The sequence below is a fragment of the Oryza glaberrima genome, chromosome 2, assembly GCF_000147395.1.
Source record: "Oryza glaberrima chromosome 2, OglaRS2, whole genome shotgun sequence".
NCBI lineage: Eukaryota > Viridiplantae > Streptophyta > Magnoliopsida > Poales > Poaceae > Oryza > Oryza glaberrima.
In genome coordinates, this window is record NC_068327.1 from 19,483,522 (window position 1) to 19,504,092 (window position 20,571).

At 44.2% G+C, this 20,571-nt stretch overlaps 3 protein-coding genes across 3 annotated transcripts; 2 read left to right on the plus strand and 1 right to left on the minus strand.

The window, feature by feature from the left end:
* Positions 1 to 980: 980 nt before the first annotated feature.
* On the plus strand, positions 981 to 1,328 carry LOC127762571 (rRNA biogenesis protein rrp36-like). The gene has a single exon (XM_052287069.1). The coding sequence runs from the start codon at positions 981 to 983 to the stop codon at positions 1,326 to 1,328; it is 348 nt and encodes a 115-aa protein (XP_052143029.1).
* A 9,655-nt stretch (positions 1,329 to 10,983) lies between these two features.
* On the plus strand, positions 10,984 to 15,914 carry LOC127764369 (mitochondrial fission protein ELM1-like). The gene is made up of 10 exons (XM_052289247.1): positions 10,984 to 11,387; positions 11,521 to 11,759; positions 12,506 to 12,602; positions 12,719 to 12,868; positions 12,956 to 13,082; positions 14,049 to 14,161; positions 14,242 to 14,305; positions 14,404 to 14,497; positions 14,589 to 14,697; positions 15,488 to 15,914. The coding sequence occupies exons 1-10, from the start codon at positions 11,196 to 11,198 to the stop codon at positions 15,584 to 15,586; spliced, it is 1,284 nt and encodes a 427-aa protein (XP_052145207.1). The 5' UTR covers positions 10,984 to 11,195; the 3' UTR covers positions 15,587 to 15,914.
* Positions 15,915 to 18,970: 3,056 nt separating this feature from the next.
* On the minus strand, positions 18,971 to 20,262 carry LOC127763813 (probable F-box protein At2g36090). The gene has a single exon (XM_052288608.1). The coding sequence runs from the start codon at positions 20,146 to 20,148 to the stop codon at positions 19,198 to 19,200; it is 951 nt and encodes a 316-aa protein (XP_052144568.1). The 5' UTR covers positions 20,149 to 20,262; the 3' UTR covers positions 18,971 to 19,197.
* Positions 20,263 to 20,571: the final 309 nt, after the last annotated feature.

Below are 20,571 nucleotides of genomic sequence, written 5' to 3' on the forward strand. Positions count from 1 at the left end.
CGTGGAGGCATATATTGTAGAAGAGACAACAAATTTTATGTCTATTTATTTTAACAAAGACATTAGAACAACCTGGAACAAGCCTAATAGATACAACAATGGTGGTACAGTGGTGCAAAATGATGGTTGCACCTTAGATGTGTTCCAGGAACAGGGCATGCTTCATGCTAGAGGTGTGCCTCGAGACCTTAGTCCACAAGAGTTGAATGCTGCGATGTTATATGTCCTGACTAATTGCTCTATGGTGGACAAATTTCAAGAGTATGTGATGAAAATTTCATTATATTTAGTTTGTTACAAACAAAATTTCTAATCATATCTTATTTGTAGAAAGTTTTCTGAAGAGAAGCATGCAATGCATAATAATCTTTCAGTCGAGGGGCTTGATCAATTGATGAGAGAGGAATTTGTTGACTGGTTTAAGAATGCTGTAAAAACTCTATATATATCCTTATATTTTCTTACCTATAATGTTCAAAATATATATTTTTAATTTCTAAATTATTTACTTATTGTAGTGTCGAAATGATCCAAGTGCAGATGATGATTTGTGGAATTTAGCTACTGGATGCAAGCCTAGGGTCTTGTCATACAATTCTTATGATATTAATGGCTATCGTTTTAGGTCCAAGAAATATGAAAAATCTCGTAGAAGGTTGACCACAGTAAACTCAGGGGTTTGTTTGTCCTCGTTCACCTCTGATGACCAGCAACTTGACTACTATGGTGTCATCGAAGACATTATAAAACTAAGATTTGATGCTGGCCGGAAGATTGAAATAGTGCTGCTCCAATGCCGTTGGTTTGACCCCATTCGGGGCAAACGATCCACACCAACTTTGGGAATGGTAGAAATAAAGTCTACCTCAAAATTAACAAACTTTGAACCATTTGCTATGGCTCATCAAGCAACACAAGTATATTATCTGCAATATCCTTCCCGAAGGCGAGACTTGCGTGATTGGTGGGTTGTATACAAGATGCAACCAATTAGAAGCTTGGTCATCCCAAGTGAAGATGTCTGTTACCAAGAAGAGGATTTGCAGGGAAATTTAGTCGTAGATTCAGGGAACTTATTTGATGAGATTATAATGTCAACCAATGATTCTGAATATGTGGTTGATCCTGATGAAATTGAAATTCTACAAAAGCAAGGCAATGAGGAACCTTCAGATAACATTGGTAGTGATGAGATCCATGAAGAATCAGATGAAAGTGGTGGGGAGGAGGGTTCTGAAGAACAAGTTGATGATGGCGATGACGAGGACGAGGACAATGATGACGAGGAGAATGGAAATGATTCAGAATATGATGATGATGATTATTGAGTTTATTTTTTTCATAGCTTTATTAATTTGGTGCAAATTTATTTGAGTTATCTTGATAATTTATTTTAATAATATATGGTATTATATAATCAATACTTTGGTGCAAATTTATCCTAAGTGTCATGCTAATTTCCTGTAGTACTATGTTCTATTATATAATCAGCTATTTAATTTGTTTTCACTCTAGAAGGTCAGTACCATGTTTCTTTATTTTCATTATTTTTCTGTGCAGTGCTTCACTGTGATACAACTATACTAATTACCATCTCACACTTGTAGGATGAGCAGGCGCTTAAGACATAGACCTCAACCTCAAAGTGAGGGATCATCAAGGCAAACAGGATCAGCTTCCAGTGCTCAAGCAGGAAATGGAGGGTCTTCGCCAACCAATGTCGAAGACGATGAGTCCAACACCCGTGCAAGGACTGGGTGTGGTGATAGACTGGAGGAGGCTGATCGTCCTAGAATAGTCCCAGCTGGAGAGTAAGTTTTACATAAATTTCATTTCAACTTCTTCAAGTGCATGCTTAACAAAAATCTTTATTACAAAACAGAGCTAATATATATGGATGAACGAATTTGTGGATATACTAATATTTTACTTTCTGTTTGTAGCGCTTTTGAAGTGTATCCTTATATCTCATCTCGTAGACCATCAACAGTGCAAGGTGCACTATTGCGTAAGTTCTATCCTGGTGCTTTTGGTCTCGTAGAATGCAGGACACCTGCACTTACTTGGAGGGACTACAAGAGGTCTACAAATGAAAGAATAATGTCACCAGCTGACCGAGTTCTTAAAGAATTTTGGATAAGTTTTTCTCATATTTGTGATAGTCTCAACAGCGTGGAAAAATAATATTATTCTTGCTTGATTTGGCAGTATCGTTTTAAATGTGATCCCACTGACAAAGTGGAAGCTGATAAAGTCTTGGAGCAAAATTTCAAGAAGAAAGTGCCACAGGTGCTGTTCGAAGAGAAGAAAAGAGCTACCAACAAGTTATATAAAAAAGGCAAAGTACCAGCAGAGGATGTTGATGAGGATGGTAACCATTGGCCTACTGTGCAAGCTTTGGTTTCTGCTAAACCAAAGGATTTTTCAGTTACTGAAGAGGGTTGGCGTTTACTTTGTGAGCACTGGAGTACACCTGAATTTAGGAAGAAATCTTTAAATGGGAAGAGAAACAGGTTAGCTGGAGGTGATACTGTATACCAATGCGGCGGGTCGCAGGGCTTGGTCGCTACAAAGCAGTACCTGGTACTTGTTAATTTGTAGCAATCCATAGAGCTTGTTCCTATATAAAATCGATGCATATACTAATTTACTTGTAATGCAGCAACATACAAAAGGTGGGCAGCAAGGACTTGCTGCTACTTGGCAGCACACACACAGGATGCAACAAGGAAAAAATGAGCAGCTATGCAACCAGAGGGCAGAAGAAGCTTGGGTAAGCTCTGTAATTTTACTTTTTAAAGACTGCTGCTTAATTATGAGAACCAAAACCTCCGTAATGTTGAACCTCTCATGATCAATTACTAGCTTAAGTTTGGACTTAGACGTAGATGCTACTTGCCTCCTATTTTTCGAAATTTTCATCAGGAACTCCTCCATGTGTGCCAATTTAGAAACCCTCCAAAACACATGGTGTGATCTGAATGATCTTTTAAGATGAATTGATGGTTTCTAGATCGTCAGCTCGCATGAAAAAAGAAGTTTATAATGAATTTACATAATGTTCGATTGAGAAACATATAAACTGCAAGTCAAATAAGCAATTAGAAATAGTTATGTAGTCTGATTCCTGAAAGTTGACAACTCCAATTTCTTACTAGTTAGTTAAGTATAGAGGCCTGATCAGCCTTGTGACACTAAATACATGTGTTTTCTGCTATTAAGACCACATAGAAAAACATTTGACGTATATATGTACAATATTTGCAATTTTAAGAATTATGGATCACTGATTAATGCATGGTTTCTAATTTTGACAAAGGGATGTCTTTCAAGAGGAATGGAAAGAGAATATGGACCAAACTGGCAAGTTGAGAAGCCTGACTTAGATGCCAATGTTATTTACAACAGTACAGGTCGAATGCCACATGGTAGGCTAGCCATTGCTAATGAGGCAATTAGCAATAAAGATAAGGATGCAATTAAGTCAAGGAAGAGGGCTGTGACACCGCCACCATCACGTGTCTCTGCAAGAGAAATTTATCAACAAAAGAAGATTAAATGTTTGGAAAGAGATAATGCTTCTTACCGTGGCTTGGAGTGTGTTGTGCGGGTATGATTTGTTCTTCATAAATTGGATACAAAAACAAGCATTTACTTAATTTTTATTAGAACCATGGCCTTAATTTTGTAACTTTGCAGGCATTGGCTGCTAAAGGTGGACTTGACTATGAAACCCTTGTGAGACAATATGCTCCTGAGTTGGTTAGTTCACTCTCTCGATAATATGTAATAGTTTTTCATTCCTGTTTTAGTAACTAACTATATTTAAATAATGCCATGATATCGATAGTATACATGAGAGCAACTAAAAGTGGTTTACTCATCTTGACTTCTGTTTCAAATGATGTTAGTGTCTTGTGTTTCTAAACACTCGTAGCATAATATATAGATGTTGCTTCAAAATTGTAGGCTTACTCAACTAAAGATGTTGGGTCTGCTCCAGATCATCATGAGGCTGAATATCAACATGACCAGGTAGAAAATAAGTTTCTTTCAAAATATTCTTGTGATAGCGAATAAAAATTTGCTCTAGTGCAATACCTAACATTATCTAAATAAAGTGCAGTACCTAATGTTTAAGATACAATCATATATGCAGAGTGATGTTGATCAAGAGGGAGGAAATGATATTGGTGAAGATGAGGGCAATGATTTTGATCTTGAGGAAGGAAATGAGATTCTTGATTATGAGGACAATGATTTTGATCTTGGGGAAGGAAATGAGATTCCTGAAGGAGAGGGCAATGGTGATGACACTGATGGGGATTATGGAATGTCTGAAAGCGACCATGAAGATATTGATTTATGGATTATCTAAAAGCGAACATGGAGACCATGAATTTTATGAAGCTTACTTTTTCTTATGTAGAAGATGGACCACCCTTGCAGTTTAGAGAATTTTCTCTTAGTCTATCTTATTTTAAATGTTACAGACTTGTTTCAATTAAAGTCTTTCATGCAAGACATGTCAGGAATTACTTAGTTTTGCTATGGTGATGGATGATAAATATTTTTGAACAATTTGGTTATATATCTATGGTTGAACTTCCCGTGGATCTGTTTATGGATTAATTAAGCTGAAATTTGTTTTGATGTGACTATGCGCAGTAAGTTACTTTTATAAGATTAATTAAAAATGGGTACAATTTAAATTTGCATTTTTTTAGAAAATATCAAATCACCGAGGGTTTGATTTTCTTTTTCAAGTAACTTAAATAACCTCTCGGCAATACTATTTCCGAGGGTAATGAATGGATGACGGTATATAAAAACCTATGGCAAATACTATTTCCGAAGGCTTGTAGAACCATCGGTTACTAAATTGCCGAGGGTAATCACAATTTGACGGGAAAATAAACCTCTCGGTGAGAATAAGGCCGACGGTATATTATACTGTCACTCAATGAATAACCGACGGTATACGCTCGGGAAATGTGGTCGGCAAGAAAGAACCATGCGTGGTCTCTGAAAAAAGGACCGACCGTAAACCCTCAGGACGAAACCCTCGGGTACATAGTTACCGAGGGTATCCTCAGCAATATGATCAATTACCGACCACATGTGGCTGAGGGGAAGTTGCCGACAGTTCACACTCAGTAATATGTATGGCCGACAGTTTTAATAGGTGGCCGACGGTTTAAACACCCTTGGTAAAAGTTAGGAATCTTGTAGTGCGCCCACATGGGTGCGCATGGGATCGTTGGGTCCAGTGTACTCCCACGCGCCGCGGGACCGCTCTTGGAGAGGCCCTGGCCATCGTACTCCTCGCATCGTACTCCTCGCCCAGTTCCGAAACCGCCAGCCATGCGGTGGATCGTTCGGGGCGGCCGGCGGGGAGCCAAAGTCACGGGTGGTTCGGCAGCGCGGTGTAGAACCAGTCCTTCTTCCAGTCCTCCCACTTCTTGTGGAGATGACTCTCGATGTATTGCCCCGCCGTGCCTGGCCGGGGCTGGAAGTAGCATCCCCCCACCACCGCACCTTGCAGCAGCTGCAGGACGAAGATGGACTGGAACAGCCGCATCGTCAGCCGCACCCCGACGAACATCTCGCACAGATGCGCAAAGATGGCCAGCGTCATCACGGAGTTGGGTGCGAGATGCAGGGCATGGATCTCGTAGAAATCCAAAACCTTGTGGAAGAACCTGGAGAATGGTGGGATCAACCCCGCCATGGCGAAGGACAGGAGGTGTACGGATCACTCCGGGTACCGCGGCCGTGGCTGCGATTCCCTCGCCCTCACGGCGGTGCCTTCCGGCATAATCTTGCGGGGGAGACTAAGGTGCCTATCCGCTGTGATGCGCGATGCCAGAAGCACAGCGTCGCCAGCGTCTTGGGCCATGACGACCGGCGGTGAAACAACGAGGGGCTCGGTGTGCGGAGTAGTGTGGAGTGGCGAGAGTGTTAGGGCTTAGGGAGTGAGTGTGTGGGTGAGCAGTCGGCGAAAGGAAGGAGGCAAAGTCCCCGCCTTTGTATCCTTTTATCCCTGCCTTGCCCGCGCTCGCCTCCTCGTTTCACGCCCTCACGGTTGCCCCCACGATTCTTGCGCCTGCAATTGCCTCATCGTTTCCCGCGACCACTCATCACATCGCCCACTGAATCTGCGCCCCGCATTTAGTGCGCCTGTTAGCGGCGCACTCGGCGTTGGGCGTGCGACGTTCACGGGTGCAATCTAGGTGGACCGTCATCAGTACTGCCGCATGCGTGGCGGGCGAGGGAGTCGAGGTGTGGTCCAACCGACCCTCCCAATTTTCGTGCCTTAAGCACCCCCATCATCAGCGCGGTTAGTGGCGGTCAAATCGCCGTTATTGTTAATACGCCAACCTGGCCGCTCGGCGGCATCCGTTTAGATTCCTCGCCGGGCCCACAACCCCAGCTTGGGAAGTTGTGAGGCGCCACGTCAGACCGACCTCAGGAGGCCAACGTACGATGTGGTGTCGGGGGCTACTGTCGGAGATATGGGCCCGGGGGTATGCAAAGTGAGGGGAATTTACCTTCCCATCCTATCGTGTGACCCTACAGCTTGGCCCTACCCCCGCACCCCGCGACTTGCAGGAGCGGCCGAGGGGCCTCGGGGTGCCACGTCATGCCCCTCGGGCCCTTGCGCCACTTTGTCCCGAGGCCCTCACCTAGCTGCCATCTGGCGGGGGGAGCAAGCGGGGAGAGGGCCCAGCCTGAACCACCTTTAATGCGCGCAGTGCCCCAACTGCCCCCTGCCGCATTCAATGCAGTAGGGGCAGACGTGCGGCGTGCCCGACTGGCGCGCGTCGGTCAGGAATGACCGATCTGTGACCAGCCTATCGCCGGTCACATCCGACTGGATGGACGGCCGTGCCCCCACATTGCATCTGCCTCCGGCAGAGTGGAGGTAGGTATGACCCGTCCCATCGGAGGGTCATTCGGAGTTCTCCCCACGAAAGGGCGGCCACCACAAGTCTTCACCTATTAATGAGGGAATGACAGAGCTGTCCCCCGTGTCAGGCGAGGGACGGCGCTGGGCCCCACTCAAGGACAAGCTGTGGCTTAGCTTCCAGGCGAAGACACGGGTCGAGATCCGGTCAAGGTAGGGTGGGTCCCCACCCGATAGGAGAGTAGGTAGAGGCGGTGCATGTGGTATCCCATTGAGGTATAAAAGGAGGACCTTGCCCACCAAGAAAGGGGACGACTCTCAGAAAACCTGAGCTCTAGGAGAAGGGAAGCAAGAGCGCTCTCCGGAGTTTAGGAACCTTTGTAACTCTCAGTCTAAATCCCATACACAGGAGTAGGGTATTATGCTTCATAGCGGCCCGAACCTGTATAATCTCGTTGTGCACATGCTAGCTAGCAGCCTTGGGGGCAGAGATGCGATTTCCAGAGGCAGGCCTTTTCCCCCGGCCGAACTCACGAAAGGGGGATCCCACGATCTCCTACTAGAGAGGATCACTCCTCGACAGTATTGAACATCTGTTAGTTTGATTACATGGGGCTCGGGTCTATTTATACCCGAGAATTACAAAATATGTCCATATCGGACACGACTCTTATCTCTAACAAACTCTAAGATATCATAAGTCTTTGTGGCAGACTTTTGCCCAAACATATCTCTAAGTAAATTACATAAAATATCCTAATTAATAGATACAATTGCTTTCTCAGGACTCTATCCATGCGTGGCAATCATCATGAAGCACATTAACCTAGCCCGACAACATATGCCGTGTCATATTGTCAGATTCGGCTCAATCAGCTAACCCTGTCCGACTCGAACTCTGCCGATCTTAGTCGTCGCCGATTCAGACTTCAGCCAATCCTCACTATGTTTCCGGGACAATCTCTATCTCTGTTAACAGTGAAATTTGGTAAGCCCGAAGTAATCATCGGCTTAGAGTCAGCATCGGCTTCGAAGTCCTGAGATTAGCCGATGAGAGTTATCAAGTCGTCAATTGTCGGATTCTTGCTATATTCAGTTAAGGAAATTGATCTACTAAAGGAAGCTTATCCAGAAGAGACCGAGTTCGAAGAGAATGCGGCATGGCAAGTTATCTATTAATTAGGAATAGTTTGTTAGTTTCCTTTTATCTTTAGGAAAGTGTGTTTCGTGTCCGATGGGGACTTTATGTTTTTCTTTTATCCTTACAAAAAGTTTCTTTCTTGTCTGACAAGGACTTGTATCAACCCATGGGTATAAATATGTACACCCGGGTCTATGTAATTTATCGCTACGATCAATACAATTCGGCGCATCGCCACCCTTTTTACCTTTTTCTACTTTATTTTATCGTCCGGCGGGACTTGGCACCTGACGCGGGGCTGCATCGGTGTTCAATCTCCGGCTAAGGGGTAAGTCCAATGTTCCGCCGGCCCAGGCAATAGTATCGTTTACGTCGGCGTCGTTCAAGGCTGCATCAATACATTCGACCTCTTGGATTGCTCTGGTTTGGATGATATATTTGCCTACCTATTTATCATATGTGTCTGTTAATCTAGTCTTAGCATATCAATTTAGCTCTATCGGCTGCTTCTCGTTTTAGGGTTTCCGCTGGTATCGGCTAAATCGCGTTGCTAGATTAGATTAGCCTAGGCATCTACCACCCTGAAAATCAGTCAACGGCTTGATTGTCTAGATATTATGTTTATTTTCATACTTAGTGCTGCATCAGTTAAGTTTGATCTACTAAGTCGTGCTTAGAACCATAATCTATAGCCTGCTTCTTGATTGCCAATAAGGGTTTCATCGAGGTTTCAGCCGGTGAGTTATCTGGACGTTGCATCGGCTCATAAGGATTGCATATACATATAAGTTGGATCTAGCCGATGACAACAAAGGTTTCATTGTTTAATCTAATCTTGTGGATTTCATGACATCGGACCTCTAGCCAATATGTGCTTTAACCTTCGGATCGATGCTTATTTACCATATCATTGCTAGCCGATTGGTTTATATGGGATTATATTGCTATTTTATTATATCATCATCAGCTGATTGCCTTTATATCATCATCTACATTGGACATATAGCCGATTGCTTAAACCCTATCGCTATCGGCTGGTATCGGCATCGGCTATTATCGGCTATTGGCCGGAACTACTCCATCGGCTTGTCAGCCGATCGACTGTTTTGATCTACTATTTGCATATCTTGTCAGTTGCAGGATCAAACTGACTAGCACGCCCGCATCTCACCAATCTTTGGACCTGCACTGGAGCTAAGCAGATCTCCCAGGCCGGTGTGTTCGATTTTTTCGTCAACAATCTCGAACTCCGTCTCGATTCCTTCTCCACATCCAATCCTTGGATTACCAAATTTGGTCGTTAACAAAGTGATACCTCTGAGATATCATCTCGTCCGAACGGATACCTTCACGTAACATTTCCCAATCAAAACCCCTTAAATCAAGCTTCCTCAATTAAGGAAGAGGTATTACTTTGTTTTTCTAAAATAAGAGACCATCGCAGATCCGACTCTGGTCTAGGCCAGTTGTGTGACCGTCTAGGACCCAGAGAGAAGGGAGCTCATCACTACCATTCCACCACCCCCAGACTCAACAAGCCTTAGCTAGACCCAGACGCCCAATTAAATGCGAGGTTTGATTGTGTTGATTTGTTGCTTCTAAGAGCATCTCCAATCGTATCTCCAAATTAGACTTTCCAAATACCTATATAGCCAACTCTTCAACTAATTTGGGTAGTCAAACTAGGTGTTCGCTCAAACAGACTCTCTATTTACATCTCCAAAATCATAAAGGGACCTACTTGTCAGCCTCCATTCCCTTCTTCTTCTTCTTCCTCTTTCTCTTTCTCTTCCTCCTTCTCTTCTCCCGCATCGGCCCATCGATCCATCCTCGACTGCCTCGTGGCGGCGACGGCTCCCAGGCGGCGGCGGCGGCGGCGACGTCTCCCCGCGCGCGCGAGGCGGGAGGCGATGGCGGCGGCGGCGACAGCACCCCGCGCGCGCCAGGTGGGAGGCGGTGGCGGCGGTGACGGCTCCCCGCGGCGGCAACGGCTGATGCGTGACCGTGGCGCGGCGGCAATGACGATAACTGCCGTGGCAGACTGTGGACCAGACATCAACGACGCCCTCGGTTCACCCCTGCTTGCAGCTTGCTGGTGGAGTGGTGGGTGGATGGGAGAGAGAGGAAGTATGGTGCTGGGAGTGGTGATCGGACCCATCTTTGGCCAGTGGAGAAGGCTGGCTATATTTGGCTAGCCGAAGGAGCAATTTAGCTATTCGGATGGAGAGTCTGTTGGAGCTTGTTTTTTTTCATGTATTGGCTAAATTTTAACTTGGAGAGCTAAATAGAGAGTCTCTTGGAGAGGCTCTAACCCGGGATACTAGGGCAGGGCAGGTGACAGAAGTGCCCATAGTACCGCACCTGAGGACCGCGTGGTGGTGGTTTTTTTAGGGGGATGGGGGATGGGGCGAATGTGACCCGAGCACTGTCCACGGGCCGTGCTCAGGGGTAGGTGATGTGATGCCCTGAACAATTGGTGATGAGGACCCTAATTCCCATTTATCTAAAAATGCCTATGCCTATGACTAATGTAAAATCATGCACAATGAGGATTCACTACCGTACACCTCAAATATTTCTATGAAAATTGGTATTGTTCTCTCCGGTAAAAAAGAATATCTTGTACTTTATGGTTTGATAAAACCTTTAAAATTCCGACCATTATAATTTCTCAAAAGCATAGTTTAAAACCAAAACAAATAATATACACAGGTTTATTTATAAGAGTACGATGGTAATATCTTAAACTTAACTTTTGTTTTAACATAGAATTAGTTGCTAGAATTTCATAGAATTAGTTGTTAGTAGAATTTTAAAAGTTTTGACGAAATTTTGTGTTAAACGGTACTGTAAATATTTTTGACCCTGGGAAGTAGTAGTACAGTAAAACTGGAGAATTCGAGAGAGTGGGTGACAGCAACTGCCTGAAACTCGAGAACCCTACAGAAACACGCAACCGCTGTGGCCGCCGAATCGACACCAAACCCCCCAAACATCTCGCAACACATCGAAGTATCGAACCTTCCAATCCTACCCCGACCACGAGCGAATCCTCCTCATCGAAGTGGAGGAGAAGGAGATCCTCGCCGGAGCATCCGGTGGCTTGGTTCGTGGGGGATCGGCCTGCGGCCGGCGAACCCTAGGCCGATGAGGCCGATCCGGCTGCCGGAGCCCCCCGGCGTCGGCGGCATGGAGACGCCCGAGATCTTCACCGGCGCCGCCGCCGCCACCGTCGTCGTCCGCCGCGCCGTCGTCATCGGCAACGGCTCCCCCGGCGCCGAGAACCAGTGCCTCGGCCTCGTCCGCGCCCTCGGCCTCGCCGACCACCTGACCCTCTACGTCAGTTCCCCCCCCCCCCCCCCCCCCCCCTCTCTCACCCCAGTTCAGTTGTTCCTGCTCTACTGTTGATTTTTTTCTCTCTCTCCGTTTTTTGAACGAATTGCTCTGTTTTTTTTTTTTTTTTGGCTTGCAGCGTGTGACGAGGCCGCAGGGAGGGATCAACGAGTGGCTGCACTTCCTCCCCGTCTCGCTCCACAAGCTAATCGACCAAGTGCTGAGGCAGTTCTTCCGCAACACGAGGCTTGCGCCGGTGGTCGAGGGGCGGAAGCACTACCGCGTCCCGAACGGCGGATCGGTTGGGGTTGGGCTGTCCTCTGTCCTGGAAGCGGACGCCAAGAAGATCGTGGCTGTGGCTCGCGATACATTCGAGAAGTAAGGCGCGCATTGCTTTGCTATCTCTCCGTCCACTTGTTTAAAATGTGTGGAACTGTGGATTAGGGGGGGTTGTTTTACATTATATTTATTTTCAGTTGTGTTAAGTTGCTGAAATGATGTTTTACATTATATTTATTTTGAGTTCGGTTAAGTTGCTGAAATGATAATGTTAGTTCAGGAATTCTGGCAACGGGTTAGAGTAGATTTATTTATTCCGACATCTCTTAGAAGTTACGGGCTGCTGGAGTTGCTATGAAATTCACCCACTTTTTTCTTTTATGTACCCTTTGTTTTTTTGGCAAATTCGACATCACCGCCCTTTTTGGAGTTAACAAGTATTGTGATAAATGGTACAATGCCATTTCCATATGCAATGCTCGTATTTTTAATGCCGAAAATAGTTAGAAATGGAGGATTAAGAGGACTATTGCTATCCTGATGATTTTGGTGAACATAGCAAGGGATGATTAAGGTGGATATTGCTGTCCTGATGGTTTGGAACAACATCTATTTGCCAGTTGAATATGTTTGTGTAAATACCTTGTAGAGTGCAGTCTTATGTCACTTAAAACATTGGCAAACCACACATGATCTGCAGAAATCTGAGTGTTTTTTCTCCTAGCAATATATTTTGTTTGCTGGTTGCTTTATGATATTTTCTATTATGCTCATGAAAAAATAGTTTCTCTTGTCTTCCTAAAAATAGTATAAGCTGTGAACATGACAGTTAACTCTTCTTTCAGGGAAGGGCCAACTTTAATTGTCGCGTGTGGCTGGGATACCATATCATATTCAAGCTCAATAAGGCATCTAGCTTCAGGCAATGTGTTCGTCATTCAGGTAGTATTCAAACCTAATGTGTTGGATCCATTGCTATAGTGATAGGCAACAAAATACCTACTGATTGTGATATAGATCTTAATTTAATTCTGGAAATGTTGTCCTTTCGATTTCAGATACAGCACCCGAGGTCTCGCCTAGATAGGTTTGATCTGGTGGTGACTCCTCGCCATGATTACTATGCTTTAACTGCTGGCGGACAAGAAGAAATTCCACGCCTGTTCCGTAGATGGATAACTCCGCAAGAACCACCTGGGAGGAATGTGGTATGCTGCTTTCTCTTCTTTATTTTGGGAAGTGAAAAATGGTTGCACTGCGATGTCATACTTATTCTGCATTTTGAAAAAGTTCAGGTGCTTACTGTTGGTGCACTACACCAAGCTGATTCTGCTGCACTGCGCCTTGCTGCTATAGCCTGGCATGATGAACTCGCCCCTTTGCCTAAGCCATTGCTAGTCGTCAACATTGGAGGACCCACAAGTAGATCTCCCTATCTTTCTCACGTTGCACATTCCATTGTTTCTGTATTTGGATACGTAGTCCTGCTTTGAGTTTGCAAGAATAAATCTAGCCACAATTCAAATGGTTGCACTCTGATGATTTCTCATGGAGAAACCCATGCGCACCTGAGTGCACACACAAAAAATAAGAAATGATATGTCGATGTGTTACTGTTAGATGTGGCTAGTCAGTTGCATAGAAGATACACCTGTTATTTCTTTCAGTAACAGGAGATTCATCATTTTTAGGATATCTCAATTGATTTCTTTACTCAATATGATGATCTCTAAGGGGATATCATCTCTTATTTATCGTAGCAAGGAAAAGTTCCTTGCAACGCCATTGTCCCTGGAACATTATGAAATTGTTTTAACTAATGTGATGCATCATAAAGATACCATAGAAGCTAGAATCATCAAGAGTAAAAGGCCGACCTTTTTTATGTCCTGAAGTTGCATTCTTTGCCCCTCCCCCTAGATCTTTGGGGGTGCAGAACTAGTGATGTGCCATTACTCCATGCTACCTGTGGACTGTGGATTGAGAACCCCACATTTGATGTTGTTGTTTAGATATCTGTATTAGCCTTCAGCTTTCCTCCTAAAACCCATGAGAGCCTATGATACAAATCAACTCAGGGTCAGAATTTCGTATATAGTATGTGAGGACTATAAACATATAGCGGATCTTATAATGAGCAAAGCATTTCGATGCTATGATCTTTTATATCCTTCTCTATACACCTTTCAGAAGTATTATCGACTAGTCAACTGCCTTGGGACTCTTGGATATGCTTTTGCATGTCTAACTTACAGAGAGCTAACAGAATTTCTGTTGGCTTTTAATCCTTTTTATCTTAAGCTTATTTTGTTACAGTTTTGTATGTGTCCCATTATTGATTTTCATGCCCAGATCCAATATTGACTTTTGTTATTTGTCAATGATTAGGGAATTGTAAGTATGGTGTCGACCTTGCCAGGCAGCTCATAGCTTCTACGTATAATGTTCTAGACAGCTGTGGGAGTGTGAGAGTTTCATTTTCCAGGAGAACACCGCGAAAGGTAGGACGATTGGTATTCTGGTTTTTCTGTTATAATATCGTTAAAGAACTTGGCATTTAAGTTTAATTATCTGCTGACAGGTCTCTGATATTATATCGAAAGAGTTCGCTGGTCATCCTAAGATCTATATTTGGGATGGGGAAGGTAGATGAAATATAACACTAAGTTATTCATGATGTAATATATTTATTATGCATGTTGTTACATTTGTAAGTTGTAACAAGTTGATTTTATTTTTGCAGAACCTAACCCGCACATGGGGCATCTTGCATGGGCTGATGCTTTTGTTGTAACAGCTGATTCTATAAGTATGTTAAGTGAGGCTTGTAGCACAGGGTAAGCTGATATTAAAATTCACGTAATTTCCAGCAAGCTCCTACCTTTTTTATGGGTTTGCATGACTTGCTTCACATCACACGTGTCACAGGAAGCCTGTTTACGTCATTGGGACTGAGTATTGTAAATGGAAGTTTTCTGCTTTTCACAAGACTCTACGGGAGCGAGGAGTTGTCCGTCCTTTCACTGGATTGGAAGATGTAAGTCTATCAATCCTGTCAATGATAATTTGTTTTGATTTATACTGCCTACTTGGCTACTTGCCTAATAGAATAGTGCATAACTTAAGCATGTACCATTTGTCCGTTTTCTGAAAGCTAAGCTGTAGTACTAATCATTCACTATTTTAATATCTTTATAAACTCTGAACCTTATCCCTTGAAGGTTTTACTTTAATTATTTTGGCACCTTGATTTTTCTTAATCCTTATGCTTCATTGATTTTGATCCTAGTTATTAAATTCTTTTCTTTTCTGCACTTGCTGCATTTACTTGAATAAAATCTAATGCATTGTGAATTCATTTGTGCATATAGTAGAATTATGTCAATTATTGTTGTTGTTGCCATCAATTATCGTTGTGTGGGAAATACTATTGTTGTCACTCTGACAATCTTTAATGACAAGGCTCGCATAAAAATACAGTAAAACTATGTCAATGTGGCACATGAACTTTCTGCTTTACCAACTGAGCTATCCTGAGTTCCTGACCACTGCTGACATATTTTTGTTTTTGTGGTATAGTTGGTGTAGATGGTAAGTGGAAGTTTATGGCACATGGACAGTGTAGATTAACTCACAATTCAGAAAATATTAGTAGATATGCTAATGAAAAGATGTAAATCAACAAGACAACTTATGCTCAAGTAACTACACCTGATAACTAGTGGTTTTTCAAGTACCCTTTTTTTTTAGATTTTCTTGAGGTTCACAAGGATGTACTTGTATATCCACAATTCTGGGTGGCTATATCATTCTTCTTTTCCTTGTAGATTTCAAATAGCTGGAGCTACCCTCCCCTAAACGATGCTATTGAAGTAGCTACACGTGTCCGTGAAGCGATTGCAGAACGAGGGTGGTCTGTGGGATGATAGTGACAGTTAGGATGTGTTGTTCTGTCCGACAGTAAATTATGTAGTTTGATTAACACAGTCACTTAAATTCAAGTTACATTGTTCAGAGGAAGAATAATATAGCCATGGAATGGCCTGTACAAAAGTTGAGCCTTTTCTTTTGGTGGTATACCCCAATTTTGGAGCCATTGCACAGCACCCAGGAGATCCTTTTTGGTTTGAGATTCTCTTCCCTCCTTTTGTACTTCTAACTCTACTGGAGAGAAGCCAACATATGAAGTATTGGAATTGAAACTTTATTCTGTGTGATACATGAGAAGCAATCTGACATTGTGAATTGTTTCCCTGTCTGTGGTTTAGGTTTATTCTTTTCATTAATTAAAAAAATGCGATGCTTTCTGTAAAATTTCATCAAAGCCTATGCCCTGATGCCTTCTGGCTAAAATCATAATGTTATTTATATGGTGCACTAATATTATGGGCTCCTATTAATCTGTCAATTGCTGGGACGGCCGCAAAACAAGCAGCAGGGCAGCTTGTTTCTGTGCTGGTCTGTGGACACGTGGTGATGGTAGCAGCTCGCATTGCGTGGGCTTGTTAGTTGTTACAATCTCTGGTTGCTGGTTGGCTTTGCATGCTGTATGCATAACATGGCTTGTGCTGTACTCATGAATAAACAACATGTTTTGAGAAGTTGCACATGTATTCGCTTCCCCATTTGAGTAATCGCCGTTTGAGCTGAGGTCACCGTAATAGCTTACGGTGCTCTGTTTTTGTAAGGTCCAATGACTGAATGTTCGCTGCCGCCATTTGTTTTTGCCTTCTTGAGCTGCATGCGTGTATTGCTTGCTCGACCAAATCGATGTAGCTTTGCAAAATTATCACATTTTGTATTGGTGTTTTCTCCCACCAGTTTTTGCCAAATTTTGCTCATCAAATAGGCAAACATGTGGCTTTTGCGAAACATTCACAATGAAATAAGGCGGAGGGGATATGCTAAATTTTGCTTAAAAGTGTTAGGCAATTGTTGTAGGACATAGGTCGGCAACAAATACATTAGACCAAGCAACCTCTCGATGTAGTTGAAATGAACGTCAGAACAACCAGATTGGGAGATTTCGTAGTACTGCTCAGGCTTCGAACTTGTGATGAAGTGACCTGCTTAGGCTGTGTTTGGATATAGGGATGAAAAATTTTGGCATGTCACATCGGATATACGGACACATATTTAAAGTATTAAACGTAGACTAATAATAAAACAAATTACAGATTCCGCCTGTAAATTACGAAATGAATTTATTAAGCCTAATTAATTTGTCATTAGCAAATGTTTACTGTAGCATCGCATTGGTAAATCATGGAGCAATTAGGTTTAAAGATTCATCTCGCAATTTACACGCAATCTGTGTAATTAATCTGCGTAATTAGTTATTTTTTTTGTTTATATTTAATACTCCATCCATGTGTCCAAACATTCGATGTGATAGGGTGAAAAATTTTACCAGTGGATCTAAACATGCCTTTAGTCATATATGTGTGTTTCAGGGAGCACTTTTTGTATGGAGATGGAATTAAATCTTGGTGCCACAATTACAAACATGGGGGGTGGATTACTTGTTAGGAATGAGAACGGAAGAATAGTTTCTGATCCAATCCACTATAAATTCAACAAGACACAGGATATGGCAAGTAATTTCTAAAATCCAGTGGATTAAGATTTTTGTTATAAGTGATGGATTAGTACGAGTATTAGAAAATGCTATTTCTAAAAGGGAGTGGCTATACAATATTACACGGTTTTTGGGTAGAAACTTTCAAATGTAACTACTCCTTCTGTTCCACGATGCTATTTTTAGGTTTGGAGAGTAAATTTGAATAAAATATGATTGATGGGATAAGTAGTACTCTTAAGGGATAACTATTGTAGGATAAATTTAATTTGAACTCTAAATAGACATGGATGGAGTATATTAATATTACATTTGGAGTGTAATTACACTATAAATATAATGTAGTTATATTGTAACTTATAACTTATGTGTAACTCCTATAAAAGAAAAACTTGCTTGGCTGGCTGGTTAGCGCGCGGTGTAAAAATTTTCTCCTTGTTTATAGTGAAAGTTTTTTGAAAAAAAAAACAATGTCGACAATTTTATAGCAATCCCGTTCCTAAAATCCGATTAATGAGATAAAATACTACTTTCTCCATTTCACAATGTAAGTCATTCTAGCATTTCCCATATTCATATTGATGTTAATGGATTTAGATAGATATATATGTCAGATTCATTAACATCATTATGAATGTGGGAAATGCTAAAATGACTTACATCGCGAAACGGAGGAAGTATTAAGATAAATATAATCTTATATTTTGGCCCATGTCACCACATCATATGGCTAGACCATACACCATGATAACTCATACAAATGCTATTAAGTGATTTTTTTCATGAGTTTAGGAGCCTAAGCCTAATTGGCTTCCTTAGTTGATGCTAATTTGTTGAGTATTTTACTTGTTATGTTATCTGCACATGCACATATTATCCGATAATTTGATATGTTTCTAGACCAAGTTCGCTCATGCCGTACCTAACACCTGATTTTTCTAATCAAATATACAATGACAATAATCCGTTTAAATCCGACCAGTTTTCATTCCTACTCTTTATCCTTGAACGATGCGCATGTACATCTTTATATGATTGGAAAAGAAAAATATATGCAACATATTTCTTCTTTGGTACTTGAAGAGGTACCGAACACCATAGTACAACAGACACCCACTGCATTGCGGATACAACCTGTAGACTGTCTGTCTCATTTTTTCGTTTATGCTTATATTTATAAGCCAAAATTTAAATTTTCAACCTAAAATTTAGTGTTGATTTTGAGGTTTTTTTTCTCGTAATTTATTTTTTAATCTTTGGTTTTAAATCACTAACAACACGTATATAAAAATTTTATTCACAATTTATTTTTCGTTCACAAATATACATGCAAACGATAGCACCATCTCGGATAAGGATGGTGCCCAGTTGACTGTCATGTAGCGATCGCGACGAGTACGTCTCGGTATGGACCCCGAAATGCATGTTTTTATCAGTTTATGGACTTTTGCCAGCCATTTGGCCATGACAGATTGCAATATCCTTCAGCCCGGCCCCCCTCGGCGATCGGTATGTAGACCTCACGATTTTATTGCTGACACTATCATGGCTAAGGTCTTCTGTTGAAATGCCTGAATTTTTAGCTCCAATAGTGTAGAGGAACATGGTGTTTCTTGGCAAGACGGATCTGATGCAATTATGCAACACAGTAGGGTATCTACTGTACGTACGTTTACTCTCTTTATAAAAAAAAACCTAGAAGTAGAAGTGACCCGGCCAAAAAAAATTAACCTATGAGAAAAAACGATCCCTCTAATATATTGTCTTAGAAGGGATCACATGTTAATTCTTTTTGAACGAAAGGAATATGCTGCACTGCTTGGTTACCAAATGGGAAAAAAAACACATTTTATCTCGATACAGTGATATTTACAGAGAAAAATTTTCTCTCGGTAAAAGAGCAAAAAAAAGGTTTTTTGGTTTTATCGGTCTTGGTTGGGAAAGACTCTGCTTGCTAAGCTACCGGAGCACGACGGCGGCGAGGAAGCTGATGACGGCGACGGCGCTGACGGCGGAGCAGCAGAGGTCGACGAGCACCTCTCGCCTGGCCTTGGACTCCTTCCTGCCCCTCTTCCTCCTCACGAACTCGTCGTACCTCCTCTTGGCTTCCCCTTCCTGGCCCCGCCCTCCCTTCCGTGGCCCGGCCATGGCCGCGGCGAGCAGCCGCAGGCAGCCCTCGCCGCTGACCGCCGCGCCGTCGGCGTCGTCGGCGGCGAGGCTGACCTCCGTTATCTGGCCGGCCTCCTCCGAGCAGCTGACGGTGGCCTCGAACTTGCACCCGGCGAGCACCACGGCGTAGCGCACCAGCGTGTCGCCGGTGTACCAGTGCCTCTCCACCGCCACGGGTCGCCGGCTCGACACGTTCACCGCCCGGCCGGTGCTCGGGTCCAGCAAGATCCAGCTCAGCTCCAGCTCCGCCGGCGACCACGACGACGCCACCGAGGCGGGCGCCGGCGCCGGGCTCTTGCCCTCCACGGCGTCGACGCGGAACGGCGAGGCGAGGAACCAGGAGGACGACGTGGAGGTCTCGACGACGCGGGAGACGACGGCCGCGCCCCCGTGGTAGACGTCCACGGCGGAGACGAGCTCCCCGGGCAGCCGCTGATCGTCTCCGTCGAGCGGAGCGGCGGCGGCGGCGTCGTCCACGCAGGGGAAAGGGAAGGCGTCGGCGAAGAGGCGGCGCGGAGAGACGGCGGCGGCGGCGGAAAGGACGCACCGCTGCTCCGCCGCCGCCAGCGACGGCCACCGCGACAGGCAGAGCGCGCGCCACGTGTCCGGGTCGTCGGCGAGCGCCCTGAGCCCGGACGTGGCGCAGCCCGCGGCGGCCAGGGACGGCCCGTCCAGCCGCCGCAGCGCGCACGTCAGCACGTCCCCTGGCAGGTCCTCCACGGTGGTGGTGGTCGCCGCCATTCAAACAGCTGGTTGAGTTCTCCGGATCCGGTGGTCTCTTGCAACGAATGCGACGTAGCTAGCCGAGCTATGGCGAGCGGGAAACGAATGCGCGATCGCGATGGCGAGTCGGCAACGCGGGGACGAGGCCGTTTTATAGGGAGGCGGGCGGTAGCCAAGCCGATGTCATGTTTGTTTGTTTGTTTTCAATCGGGGTTGGGCCGTGCCGTGACCGGGTCCGGGGTGCGTGGCGCTCGCGAGCGTACGTACACGCGAGGCGAGGCGACTCGCGCGGAGTACGTACACCGGGGGCGGCGTTTGGCTCTCGCGGTTCGCGTGGGGTTGGGGTGAGGAGTCGCGGGAAGAACAGGCGGCGGTTTTGTCCGTGTGTCGGCGGAGCCCCGCGCGCCGTGCGGGTGCGGGCGCGGTGCGCGGGGCGCGGCG